At 34.9% G+C, this 15,115-nt stretch overlaps 1 protein-coding gene across 2 annotated transcripts in view; it reads right to left on the bottom strand.

Moving 5' to 3' along the window:
* The window catches only part of LRP1B (LDL receptor related protein 1B), a 626,862-nt gene that overhangs the window by 145,424 nt on the left and 466,323 nt on the right, over window positions 1–15,115 (bottom strand). For both annotated transcript variants that reach the window (XM_077784902.1, XM_077784903.1), the window contains exons 33-38: window positions 9,205–9,345; window positions 8,323–8,448; window positions 7,170–7,301; window positions 3,543–3,677; window positions 2,571–2,700; window positions 57–183 (exon numbers count right to left, since the gene is read on the bottom strand). In XM_077784902.1, the coding sequence (XP_077641028.1) occupies window positions 57–183; window positions 2,571–2,700; window positions 3,543–3,677; window positions 7,170–7,301; window positions 8,323–8,448; window positions 9,205–9,345 (791 nt within the window). The remainder of the gene's footprint in view (window positions 1–56; window positions 184–2,570; window positions 2,701–3,542; window positions 3,678–7,169; window positions 7,302–8,322; window positions 8,449–9,204; window positions 9,346–15,115) is intronic.

Raw genomic sequence — 15,115 nt, 5'->3', positions numbered from 1 at the left:
TGAAACATAACAAATACTGCATGTTTTAAGGTATGCTGGAAGACAGAAGAACCAACCTCATAATCGATGGAAATCCCGTTAGGCCATGCAATCCCCAGGCTCACAAGGACGACCTTCTCAGAGCCATCCAAGTGTGCTCTGCCTATGCAAGGGCTCTGTCCCCACTCTGTCCAAAATAAATACCTAGAATGTTGTAGAAATCACCAATTAAAATTGCAAACAAAATGAACTATTACCATTAAATGGACACCAAAAGAAAACCATATGGTACTCATGTCTCTAAATAGTCTTAAGAAGTTAAATGTATCATAATACTTATTTATTGGACACTTTATAAGGATATTGTTTACAAACTATATATATATGAAGAAATCCTTAAAACTGTATTCTGTGAATCCATGTACCATTCTGTTTCTTAAAGAATTCAGCTTTGTGCTTGAGAAAATAAAAAGCAAGTTAAAAAATAAAAATAAATTCTGGAACAGAGGCTCTTGCATCTAATCACTAACAAATGCTGGGATAATACAAGGAATACCTAATTTAAAAATGTTTTAGATATGAAGTTGTGAGAAACACTGTGAGAAATGGTAGAGAAATGGGACCTTATTTGAGAAGAAAATATTTTTCAAATTCTGCCAAATGCTTCATGGGAACAATCTGAATCTTACCTAATCTCATGTTCCTGAATACTCATTTCCACAGTTGCATCATTAATTTTGGACAAGATGCTTTAACAAATTTCTACCTTGATAAACTTCTCAGTCTGTTGCTTCAAATATAACAAAATGAGGCCAAAAACTCTACACAGAGCACTTCCTTTATGAACAGTAACCTTAAAGACTACAAAATCTTCTGGGCACTACTGAACAGTTCTCCTCTGTGTCTGGTGACATCATTACAGGAGTCTGTGGTTAGGCAGCTGTATTTGACTATATGACTACAGAAATATCAAATAATGAGGAATAATAATGTGATAAGGGTGAAAAAAATATGAATCCTATAATTTGCTCATCAAGTTCAGCTTCTGAAACAACCCACTTTGGCTCTCATTGTAGAGCTTCCTGGCTTCAGGAAAAATGAATCTGTTCTCATAGCTCTCGATATAACAAATTTATACCATTTAACCAATTATTTTAACCATTTATACCAATGATAAAACACATGCAGACTAGGAAACAGAACCGCAACATGAGTTAAATTAAAAATATGTTGAGGAATGCCAAAATAGGCAGTATTAATCAGCTGAATTTTAACAATCACTGCATAAGTTTAATGCAATTTTAACCAGATCATTAACTGCACCTCAAAACAGAACTGAAATTGCTTTCAGATGTCTGGTCAGAGGTCAGAGAGTGATTTGAGACTTTCTTAATACAGGATATGAACTAAATGTTGACAATAGGAAAACGTATACTCAAACATTCCTTAAACCAAACCACAATTAGCTCATTAAATGAATCTAAAATCCTCCAAAGAAAATCATAAACAGGTGCCAAAAAAATATTATATGAATAAATATACCTGACAGGGGACAAAGACACCCTTTTATAGGGCTACATGTTCCTCACCGTTTCCTCAGTGACAATAAATAATGTCACCAACCAACTGAATGCTGCTTGCTTCCCATCTTGGCATAACTGGCAGATTCAACGAGCTCTAATAACTGCTATTTTCTTCTCTATTCTTACAGCTGTCAACTCCAGCTTCCAGACAAATGCAGAATGTGAAGTCAGGGCAAGGGGAGGGAAGAACACCTTTGAAAGTTTTACCTCAAAAAGCAGAAAAGATTTTACAAAAATGCAAAGGGCAAAAGGACCTTAATCTTTGCACAGAAAAGCAGCCCTGTACTTCCCTAGCAAAACGCTGTGCTTCTCCTGGAGGAACTGAGTGGAGACATCTCAAGTTATCACAATATAATAAAACAATTTGAGATTTTCTTCCATTGTAGAAGATACACTGTTCTACCAGACACATAAAACAGTAGTCTGTGCTCATCTAATTCTCCTTAAGTATCCTAAACAACTCTCATGCCATGGGGACGGAGACCTTCTACTAGGCCAGGTTACTCAGAGCCCTGCTCAGCCTGGCCTGTAACAATTCCAGGGATGGGGATTCTACAAAGAGTTCTGGAGGTGGAAGGGATGGATGGTGCAATCCCTGTTTTTGTCAATGATGCAGGGTAGTCCTTGCCCTCAAAAACCAGCTGGGTGAACATAGATGTTGCTTTTGCCAACTGTTACTGTCCAATCAACAACCTTCATCTCATGTGACTTTCAGCTACCCTGGCCACTCTCCTTGGTTGTTGCAGAGGGATGTTACACGATCCTGGAGTTTATAACTACCAAGGATTACACTGCTCTGTGATTTCATCATGAAGTCCCTCATCAGCTGATGTGGCTTCCTTGGATTTGCTGGACATTTCAGATCGAGGCGTGCTTCCAAGCAACGCTTAACCTTCAGGGGAAACGGCTTCCGTAGAAAACCAAAGCTGTTTTGCAGAGAACTTCCAGAATGCTGTGAATGCAGAGAGCAAGGCAGAAGCTCTGTGTACATTAGGAATAACATGTTACCCTTTCTCTGGGTGTACCGCGATAGAGCGTGGCTGGTCCAGCCCCTGCGAGATCACCACGTAGCGGAAGGAGCCGTTCAGCCGCGCCACCTCGATCAGGTTGAAACCATGGTCTGTCCAGTATATGTTCCCTGGAAAAAATACCCTGAAGTCACTGCAGGAAGGAGAGGCTACTTGAAAAGTGTTTCAGTCAGAACCAGAAACCAAATGCTATATTTTCATTTCCACAGGTGCTATATTTGTAATTTATAGCGCTAGCCAGCCTTTCTATAGCATAAACCGGTACTGAAACTGTTCACCTAGAAAGTAACATCCTATATATATATATATATATATATACATATATATATATATATATATATAAATATAATTCTATATCTATATATTAATATTTTTATATATATAAGTAATTTCTAGACATTTACAATACTAGAAATTAGAGCTGAAAGGAATCAAAGTTATTTAACCTTGGGGTGAAGAGGTAAGCCTGTACTCTCAGAAATGATGACACTTGTTGCAGTAAGGTAGAAAAATCAGAGAAAGGCCTCATAAAATCAAGCCTGCTCTCCTGGAATCAGTGGCTGGCCTTGTGAAAGCTAGCATTTGGTAAGTTCCCATGTGACAGCAATTCTGTTGTGAGTAATTTGTTAGTATAACAATCTATTCCTGGGTAAAAAACAGCTTGCACCTGTATAAACTGGTTTTGTACCTTTAGATAGAAAAATGAAAACCATCTTTCACAAACAACTTCCCTGCAGGTATACAGTGAGAGTTTGAGTGACCACTCAATACAGAATAACTTGTTACTAGCCAATAAAAATAATTAGCAAGAAAACTACTGACCAATTGGAGTCCCACACAAAACTGTAAAACTGTATAGAAAGTAGTTAGGTCTTTTTCTACCATGAAGAAAATGGAGTCCCATGTGGTTTATTGCCCATGCAGACACATCCTGGAGCAGATTCAGACCCACCTGCTATCCAGTCCACTGCAATGCCTTCAACTCGCCCCAGACCATTTGTGACAATGTCTTCTTTCCAGGTTTGGTCTCGCTTAGCTCTGCTGATCTTGTTGAAACCCATGTCTGTCCAATAGATTGTATCATTTCCTATAAAAACACAATGATTCTCAGATTAATTCACTTATTTCAGTCCAAGTTTCTGCATTAGCACTGTAAATATTGCCACTTGTAGCTTAAACGTCTATTAAGTATCAAAATTATCAGCTTTAATTCCTCATTCCTCTGCCTTTTCTTAAGTTTTATTTAAAATAATTCTATCAAAATTCTAATTTGTTTAGCACATATAGCATAATAGGGCTATGACAGGAAGCTACTACCTCTGTTAAAAATCACAACAAATTACCTTTTCCCTAATGGAATAAATGCCTCAAAAACCTACTATTTTGTTTGTCACCATTCCAAAATATTGAGGAGTCTGAAAAGCTACAGTGTAAAACTGCTTATACAGATTTTCCTTCAGTAATCAGACACATTGAATTTTAACAGTGTGAGGAGAAAATAACTAGAGAAATAAAAAATGACATTTGAGAGTGATATGCTGACAAAAGAATAAAAAATATATTCCATTCACAAGTCAGTTTTTATTTTAATTGTCCTGACAAGCTTCCACTAACAGTCTTTTTGTTTAGTATTTCAAGATATCTCAGCTGTCTTTCCAGGCTTTCTGCTGCAGTGATTGTTCATAAAGTGGAAAAAAGGGACAACTTGACCATTTAAACTCAACAGCCAGATGGAGAATTTGAAGTGGCCCAAGCATAGATACAAACTTCCCTCAGTGGCACAAAATAACCTCAAAAAAGAGGTGGGGCAAACAAAGTGACAACTCCCCTCAAGCAGAATTATTTCTATTTTTACTGTCAGGGTTCTGCAAATAAGCTGCAACCAACATCCTGATTGCAAAGTAATGAGCTGATGATGACCCCTGAGTAAGATGCTTTGCAGAGAGATATTAAATAATATTTGCTCCTTCATTATTTTTTTCATTCTTTGTAAATCTGTTTTTAATTCCATAACAGTGTGAGTGTATTTGTAGAATATATATTTCTATACAGAGCATAGTAATGTTACCTATATAAATAGATATAAACATTTTGTATCTACATATAAACACATGTATCTATATATATGTATGTGTGTGTGTGAATGTGTGTGTAGATTGAGAGATTAATTTATGAAATAAGGTGACCAAACAATATTGGTATGCTCAAAAATCTTACTCTACCACCAATTAAACAAATGACAATTCTGACTTCAAGTATGCAAAACAAATATGAGAGCCATGCATTTTGATACTTGTTTGCTAATTAGAATTTAGTTAGAAGTATCAAAACACAGGGAGAAAAAAGGTGTATGCATCTTTTAGATTGTTCATCTCTGCAAAAACATTGTCATTAGAGTTTTAATTATGATATGCTATTCTACTAGCATATGTAAATACATTTTATCTACTTTGCATACATAAATTACTGAGATAACAGCAAAATCTGAGAATCCTTCTCAATTAAGAGTGAAATGAAAGCACCACTGACTAAATGGAAAACAAAAAAACAATATGAAATCTCAAATTGCCTCCACTTGCTTTCTGAGTCATATTTGAAATGTGTAAGGTTTAGAAATGGATTTATACAATTGAATGTAAGGTATCAAAATAAGAAAAACAGATGCTTTTGAAGCTGAAATGCAGTTGAAAGCTGTAACCTTTTTATAACAATCTATCCCCTTGTGATTTCACTGCTGCACACCATTTACATTTATCTTTGCAATGCATTTGTCACTGCCAAATCTAGTCATGTTCCCTGAACTGTGACTTCATCAAGCCAAGCTGGAGAATCTCACTTAATTTCATCCAGCCTCAAATTTCATTTTTCCAAAAAGTCAAAAATCTCATTCTTCCAAAATATTCATTTGATATTTATTAGCTAAATCCACATAGTTGTAAGATATGCTAGCTCTCTAAAGCTAGCATATCTTACAACTAAGATAAATAAATTGCTAAACCAAAAAACATGAGATGCAAAATAGCCAATAAAAACAATAAAAGTCAATAAAATGTTGTTACTTTAAATGGGAAAGTTCAAATTTTAATCTTCAGTGTTAGATGTAAGAATTTTGTGAAGTTTTCCATAATTTAAATTTTAAAAAAAAGAAATCTGTAGAAAACCTGATTGCATTGCCTTAGTAGTCTCTGTCATGAATATGTGTGGTCATTTCTCTCTGTCCTGTCTCTTTCCAGGAACAGATTAAATCTCTGTGACAGAGTCTTTCCCATCTAAGCTGTGTGCCCAAAGGCACTGGCTTTAAAGTGATTTTTATGTATCTAGAGACTTTAACTGAGCTATACCCATGATGTGAAAAAAACTCTGAACATCAGCTGCCACTGAATTGAAAGCAAAATATGCAAATATGAGGGTGCTGTAAAATGTTGAGAGAACTTGAAATTTTGCTAGGCAGAGATGCAAGAGCATCAGTAAAGAAGCAGGTTGAAAAATGTGAAGATCTAATAAATTTAACTTCCAACGTGATAAAAAAAGTTTAGTGATATTTGTGTGATGAAGTAGTCCAACAGAGTCAACAGAAATAGGTCAGATTTCAATACTAAGACAAATATTAACATACAATTTAAAAAAAATTAGGATCTTTCAATGCCAAATTCCCAGGCAGAATTTATGTCAAAATAAAAACAACAGAGTATGACAAAATAATTGTATGTTGCAAGAAGGTTATTGTCTGTATTTATATAATATAGGGAACTTAAGATTTTATTTCTAGACTGCCAGTTTGTAAACTTGATGGGTAAAAAATGAGTCTTGAAGGAAGGCTGATGAGTTAAAAATACAGAGACAGGATATTTTCCAGGTCACTACTTGGTCACAAATTATTTATTTTCCAAAAACTAATCAAAACTTGCTAACATGTTTGATGATATCCAACCACCACTGGGCGATGTATCTAATCACTTTCAGAATCTGATCTGCAATTTTTCCCCAGCTTTTTTCACATGCATGCAAAGCTAAAGCCTCCTAGTTTCATAGGAAATTTGTGAATCTGTGTAAATTAAAAACTATTTCTGTATATACAGTGTACTCCAGGTGGAAATTCCTGCTCTTCAGGCAGTCAGATCTCCTTCCAGAAGGAAGAGACAGATCTAGAATTGGCTTGAGCCTTGCAGGAACGTGGCTGAGCTGGGCTGGACAGGGAGAAAACACTCCCCACTCAGCTGTCAAAGCCACCTCTAGGTACAGCACCACCCAGGACTAAGAAAATTCCATGGAAAAAGTGTCGTAGCAGGAACAAGCCTATTTACACTTTCTCTAAAACCACCAGTTTCTTACTCAAGTTCTCAACGATGACTCCACAAAAGAGAGCAGCTGCTGCTGCCAGAACAATTAGCATGTGCACAATATTTCCTATTTACTGTAAATATTAAAGGTAGTGCTTAACTCTGTAACATGATGCATTTCCAGTTCCTTTAAACACAGCTGTAACTTCTTAGAAGGCTTGAGAACATGGGATTACTTCATTTATGAGAAGAATTTACAATTTTAACCATACATACAACAAATTTTACATTATATTTACCTGCATGGAAGTCTATGCCCACAGCAAATGAAGCTCCAGATATAGGCATTAAAGCATCCATTTTATCATTCGGATCAAGAGGAATTCCTCTAATTCCCTCATGAACAGAGTACATGAGAAATGATTCAATACCTGAGGGAAAGATAAAGCAGCCAATGAGAGCAAAGTGGGAACTTTCCAAATAACCAAAATTAGAGGAGCTAACATACATTAGACATTTTCCACAAGTGCTCCACAGTTTTTCAGTGTGACAACTTTAGCTGTTTGAAAAGATATCTGTGAGTCATTACAGTGCATTTCTAATATAAATTACAAATGTGGTCCTATCAAGAGAAGGGAATCACAGTCCATGTCAAACACCACCTTATAATCAGATAATTAGCAGAAATGAACATTAAAATTTAAGAAAAAAATTGGTTCAAATGATGAGAAATTTAAGAATATTTTCAGTGCACACCTGTGCTTTCTGAACATATTCAGAAATAGTTTTGGTGATGCATTTTAAAGGTCTACTCTTCTGTTATATTAATCAAATTCCAAATGCAACTATTTCTGTTAAGTAGGAATAAATTCTACCATGTAGAGTACTTCTTATATAGTAATTCTCGTGAATTACTTAGTCCTAATTAAGTTATAAATAATACTGAATTTATAAAACTGTAAAACACCTTGACCATAAGGTTGTTTTTCATTATTGAGGCAAAGGGTAAGACTTTAGCTGTGAGCTATGTTCTGACTTCTGCCAACTTAAAAAATAAAAAGATTCAAGGAAAAAAATTGATTTTATTTTATATTCAGAGCAATACAACAGGATGAGATACCCAACCATTCAGATACTTGTAACCTGTAACTTAACGATAAGTTATATAACCTTGAACACATATTTATGAATTATGTTTCATATGGTCTGCTTTTCTGACCACATTAAAAAAAAATCATTTACCACAGAAATTTATTTATTCAAATAAATTAATGAAAACCTAAATTTAATTATGTCCTTATCACAACAGATATTTCTTTGTTACTGCTTCAATCAAGCATACTAAGTATAGTTACTTAACTATGACTAAAATGACTAAAGGAAGTTTATTTACTCTTTGCAAAGTTCCCCTGGACCTCAAGCTGGTTAAAATAAATGCTAAAGCCATTTTACCTTTGCAGGCCATGCGGTTTTTTTGGAGGTTGTAGCCTACTGTGCACACACAAGTTCTGGTGGTTTCTGATGTTGGCAAACAAAGCTGGGAGCATCCCCCATTGTTTAACTGACAGGAATTACTGCCTATGGCATGATAGGAGAAGAGAAATCAAAACTTGAGCAATGCAACCCTGGCTAAAAAGTGTTGTTGTCAGTATATTATTATTATTTCCAATTTTTTTGTTCAGATAACCTATTTGAAAAATTGAGATATGCATAAAAGATTTCATCAATTCATATACCTTTCCATGCTTCACTCATGCATTAACTTCTGCATATTCATGCAGAATTTAAACCCCATAATTTCTTAGGGGAAATTATGTTTCCCCTTGGAACATAAATAATTCTGTTTCCTGAAAAATCTGCCTATTTTAAAGTAAAAGCATATGAAAAACCTGAACATTCTATGTTGAGTTAATGATGAAATCTCACTGACATTAGTGTATCTTAATCTAGACCATGAACAAATCATTGGTTATATCTTATTCATTCATCAAATATTATATTACCCTTGTTATGAACAAGCGATTTTTGGTATATTTAAGACATGCTCCAAAGTGATTTCACAAATCCATGCTCCTAACTGCCTAATTATTACAATATTTAAGTAATAGATTAATATATTTTAATAATATTTATAATAGGCATTATACACAGTAAACAAAACACATCTCAGAAATTTGAACCTTCATGAAGAAAAACTGAAATTCACAAAGACAGTCAAGGAATTAATTGATTACAAGTTATTATTCTCTTCACATTGGGAGAACCAGATGAGAAAAGATAAAAAGATACTGTGCACTCTAAAAATTGGTTAAACATTCTTCAAATGTGACTTACCCTGCTGTGCTGCTTTGTCATACACTTTCATATGAACAACTCCTGCAGTTTTGTTTCGCAGGACAGTTGGGTTTCTTCCATCTTTTTTATTACAGGTGCCAATCTGAGCCAAGTTCTGGTCTGCCCACCAAAGCTTTTTATCTGTAAAATTTAGTTTCAGAAATTAGGAGGATCACTATCAAACTGTATGTGGTTGAGACCTAAGGTGGGAAAAAGCTTTTGAGGTTAATTCTGAGATCAGTTTTTAAGGGAAATCACCTAAAGAGGTTATGGAGAAAATCTGAAGGAATTGTGTTATTAAGGTTCTGCAGACAAGAAAGCAGTTTTCACCAGTTTTACTTTTGCTGAGACAACTGCTGATTTAAGGCTACCTGTGTAGAAAAATGCCTCATTTTTCATATATATGTGGAAATTCTAGTGTTACCCTAGGGAAGAAATTCATTTTCACAAGCAAACAAAATTGCTTGAAATATTAAACGAAGTAATTTATTAAAAAAAGTTATAATCAGTTATTAAGAAAGCCTGAAAAATTTGAAAAGCAGGCATTGCCTACCAAAGTTTCAGAATTACAAATTTAACAGCTTTGATTTCAAGCTCAAACTTCAGTAACTAATGGCTGAAGACTCTATCCAATCTTCTGATTATCCCTGTCATGAATCCTCACTCCTTGAGTCCACACAGATGAATGATGAGATGGGCTTAGAGTTCTTCATTTCAGCCAGAAAAGATAATTACTGTAGAGGAACCAAAAGTAAACCCTGCAAGTGAAAACCTTTAAACCTCAGGAACACTGCCTTCCCAACAAATATCGTGTATTAACTTCACTTCATTCTCTTTTCAGCTAAAAGAATTTTTGCCTATCCTGCAGTTTTAATATTTAAATAACAAATTTATAGAGCCACACAGCTGGGTAATTTGTGATAGAAAGCGCAGATCTAAAAAATAATTTCCACTGTGATAACTGTAAAAAGTTAGAGCACAAAATAAAATATCTAGAAAAAATCCAAGGCATAGTCTCCACAAGTATATGGCAAGACCAGAATCTGTGTAATGAAAAATATTCTAAATATCAAGATTTGGAGACACAAATGGAACTCTCTATTTAAACTTGGATAAGATTTAAAGAAGTCCTATAATTTTATGCATTGACTAGTCAGTCTAAAATTAATCCATATATGAAATATTGGGAATTGGAATTGGTTTTTTTTTCCTGATAATGACCCAAAGGTTAGGTGAACTTTTTCAATGAAATGTTTGTATGTGGAAGAGTTTATATGAGGAAGAGTTTTTATTCTTCACATCCTCCATGTGACCACAAATCAGAAAAGGCCATTAAATAATTTTGGTTAATTTAACTAAATTAACTAATTTAAGTGATGACTGGTGTTTTGTGCATAGTGACATGAACTTAGCTGTTTTACATATACAAACTCATTCATAAAAAATGAGTTGCTTTTTAACACTGGGGTACAGGAAGAAAGAAAATTACACATGGTTTTGTGGTGATTTCATCCTTTAGTTCAAGTAATTAAATGGTTTAACCATTTCTTTAATATTTTGTGAGAAATCTCAACTTTGGCTATGATTTCAACAACCTCCCCAAACCTGTCTTTGGCTGACCTGCCTGTCTCCTTAGGAAAGGAAAGAAACAAAAATTTGAAATAACCAACTTGTTTTACCAAGAGATGAACACATGGCACGTACTTAATCAAGAAGTTTAATTACCAGTGATAATCTGCACCACAAACATTTTAATTTCTCCCTTTTGGTAATAAGCCAAGATTTTTGAAGGAGACAAATAAAAGTAGGGGGATTTAAATGAGGAAGGTCATACTAATCCTGACCTAGTATAGTTTAAAATAAAGGTAAAAAATACAATAAAATACAATAAAAAATACAAAAAACCCACCAATCTAAAAATCCACACCAAAATGCCCAAAAATACATTACAAAAATTCTTAAGTACAGACATATTGAAGTCAAACCTCTTATGACTACCTGGCCAAAAACTTGCCAGTTATGTCCTAAAACCTAGAGAAACAAATGTTTGAATTCTTCAGAAACTGCTAGGTCACCAACAATAACCACTGCAGTTGCAAATTAAAAACAAAACAAAACAATTACACATCTATTTTTAACCATAATTCAAAGTTAAATTTGGAATATTTGTCTCTGCATTACTGATATTCTGTCATCAGCTAACTCATCTATGATGTCTAGTATTCAGGAAAAACTATTTCTATATTAATTTCAAAATATAGTAGGTGATTTTACAAAAAAACCACTTCAGCGTAAAGACAACTTGCTTTCACACACTAGGGAAGAAAAAATGCTGTTTTGGACCTTTAAACATCAAACTAAAGTGATTTATTTGCTTGGTTATGCTAACAAGAATGTTGCTTGATCGCTAATTACAATCCTGTTGCTGAAACAGGGTTATAATATATATTAAAGTTGTTGTATTTTTCCATTCTGTTGGGTAATTAACATTAAGCACTGTAACATATTGGGAAAGAGCAACTTCAAATGCCAAAAATTGCTACCCTAGGTTTGTGGACAGTCCTTTGGAGACTTCAAGTAGTACTCTGAATGAACATTTTGATGGGCCATTAGTTTTCATTAATGGTGGTTTGAGTATTTATGGAAGACAACTATGTACTGCACTTAGAACTGGGCAAATTGCCTAGATATATTTCATGTATTAATACTAACGTAATGAATGGTGTTATGGCAATTAGAAGACTGATGACTTGGAAAATTAAGGTGTATGTGTTTGAAGTCCCCTGATCTGAGCAGCCCCTTTCACTTTGCAAACACATCTAGCAAAGTCACAGCCTTCTGAGCTACTAGGAAAGCATTCTGGTGTTTGTCAGTTTTGAAACTTTATTTAGGATGAAACAAAAATCAAATAACCAATATATCATCTAATGCACAATGAAAGTAAACAGGGGCATGGATATATTTTGGTAATATTAACCTATGTTTTCTGTCTAAAATGAAATACTATAATTGTTACTTTCTGTTTTGATGGCTTTATAATACAACTTGATGGCTATATTTATATAAAGTTTTTGTTCAAAAGATGTTCTTCGAATATCTGCATGCCCATTGAAAAGCTATTATGCATATTTGATTTTGTTGTATTGCTGATTGAGTTTTTTTATTATGAACTTGAACAGAAACAGCACTTACACATAAAATCATTCACTACATGGAGTTAGTCTATTTTATACTAAAAAAGACCAAATGCACAACAAATTATATCCTCATTATACAATCTACATTATATTCCTATTTTGTAGAGACATGAGCTGAATTTTGTGGTTTTGTGTAAATTGTATTTCTGCGAGGACACGATACAAAATCCAACCAAATGCTTCCACCAAAACTGCTGACAGAAGCCTTCAGTGTGCCTTTCTTCTCAGCTACAGACTCACAGTAACCAATCAATACTTTTCTAGTTTCTCATTCAGAGTCATTTGTCATTCAAGAAACAACACACCAGTTTGGAAACACATGAGCTATTGCTGCGAGCTCCTCTGCAACTCAGATCATGTGAAATAATGACTCTGCTCACCAACCCCAAAATACAGCTCTCACATCAAAGGAGAATTTCTAACCAGTTTCAATACCAGTCAAGAACCATATTTACTATGCAACTTGGAAAGCAGGAAATGAGACTTTATGCAGAATTCCAAATACATCTTTATCATTTGATCCCACTCAAAACAATGTCTACCAGGAAAATGTCTAAAATCAGACATTGAATGGTAAATTAAACTCAAACCTTAAGACAAGTATAGCAAGTATTTTATTAATGTTGAAAAGAATTTTGCTGTACTGTATAAGACAGTCAGAGGTTCTTTCACATGGAACATGCTGAATATCAGAACAGGGGATCTATTTGTTATCAACTTATAAATTGTGCCAGTGGCAGGTATTGAAAATTATGTAGGGCACAGGGTGCTGCTAATCAGATAAACTTCTAAATTACTAAGAAAACCAGCAGAGGTCTTTGAAGGAAATAAAATGTCAAGTTTACATAGTAACAGAAGATAATTGCTATGACCAAATGCAAAACAACAACCAGTGGGAGGTACTAGACAAAGCATTCATGTGGTTTTGACTGATAAAGTAATTAAAAATGGCTGATGTTGCATGCACTGACATCTCACAGAGTGAATATGGATTTAAAGAAAAAGTCGTAAGAGTAGGAAAGCATGTAGGATTTCATAGATTTACAGCATTATTTTTGTAATACGAAATGGCTTGGCAACAGCAATATTTTTTTTTTTGTATGCTTAAAGGCACGGAAAAAATAGCAATTTTGTACATATCAAATGGAATATTATTTTCATCCCATCTATATCATGCTCAAAAAGATTTAGCAAAAGCAGGCACCAAAAGACTAGGAACTTTGCTCAGCATATTGAAAAAGAAAGATGACTGACACTGCTGAGTAGAAAACCAATAAATGAATGACCCAAAATTCAGAAAGATGTGAATTATATATTGTTCCTATTCCCCTCAAGGATAAATCTGACAGTTACCTTGACACCAGCTTGTTTGCTAACATTATTTTTTATGTCTTATTACATTCTATAAGCTTCCACTAAAGAATGCAATGGCAGGAAAATGTTAAACAGAGACTGAAAAGGACTAAACAACAGCAAACATCTGAAACAGAAGGGATAACCTCCAAATGGTTTCCAACAGCTGAACTTCAATGCTGAAATAGAGGAATTGAAAGCAATAAAAACAATCTGGAGATTGAGGGGTCATGCTAAAGGAGAAGCCTCATTGCTGGTGAAGCTCTGAACCACTCCATAAATTGTATTACAAAGCAAACCAAATACTGACTTCACTAGTAGTGTCTATTGAGTTCAAATCATAGAACACAACCACGGAGTGCCTAACTGCTTCTCTTTTCCAATACTGAAACTAAGAGAATCAAAGATCAAGAAACTCCAGCTATCAGAACAGCACAGAGATTACCAAGGCAAACTAAAGAAGTCTTGGTTGGGCCAAGCCTCTCCCAGTCGTCACCTTTTTTATATCCCTGAAAAATCTGCTGGAATGTGGAGGGTAAGATACAGCAAAACCCTCTGGGAACTGTCAGATCTGTGTTTTCTGTGCAAAATTCTGTCCAGACATGGGGTGGAAGGCCTTACCTCTTGACACAGGCTGTGGGATTCTCTTTGGGTGTCTCTGAGGTCACACTTTCTCACAAGGAGATTGATGGCTTGGGAAGATGCTTCCCAAAGAGCTAAAGAAATTTTCAAAATTGACAGCTGAGGTTTCAAACACCTCAGAGACATCACTGATGTAGTAAAATTCCTGATTTTTTTCTCCTCCGGTGCACCTAGCCTTGGCAGGGAATGGGTGCATGGCAACCAGGGCTGTCTCAGACCACCTTACCCATGCCCTCCATCTGCTGAGGTGCTCTCCACTGTTCCCTTGTTTCATCTCCTCAGTCCAGTAAAGGTCCTGGTGATCAACGAGTGATCAACTCTGTGACCTGGGGACACAGCTGTGCAAAGGGAGTTTCAAAATACCAAACTCCAACTCCTTTTTCTGCTCATTGGAAACATAACCCAAAAATATGACAAGATCATACTAGAAAATGTACCAATAAAGAAATTTAGCTGTGCAAAACACTGTTTTTAGCTGGGAAGACACTAAATGAAAAAGACAGAATAATGCAAAAGAAAGTTGAAGATTACAGAACTCTCCAGCACTGAGCAGAAATTAAATTCTACAAAACAGTTAAGGGTTTGGGCATAGGTATCACCTCTCTCTTCAGTCACTGATGAATTCAAATGGTACAAAAAAAAGATATCTCAGTATATTCACAGAGGAGAAATACTTCATCCATTCTTTATCATGCTTACCGTGTTCTAGATACGAGCAG

The sequence above is a fragment of the Lonchura striata genome, chromosome 8 (assembly GCF_046129695.1).
Source record: "Lonchura striata isolate bLonStr1 chromosome 8, bLonStr1.mat, whole genome shotgun sequence".
Taxonomy (NCBI): domain Eukaryota; kingdom Metazoa; phylum Chordata; class Aves; order Passeriformes; family Estrildidae; genus Lonchura; species Lonchura striata.
Note: the sequence above shows the minus strand (reverse complement) of the source record. Positions and strands in the feature narration are given on the sequence as shown.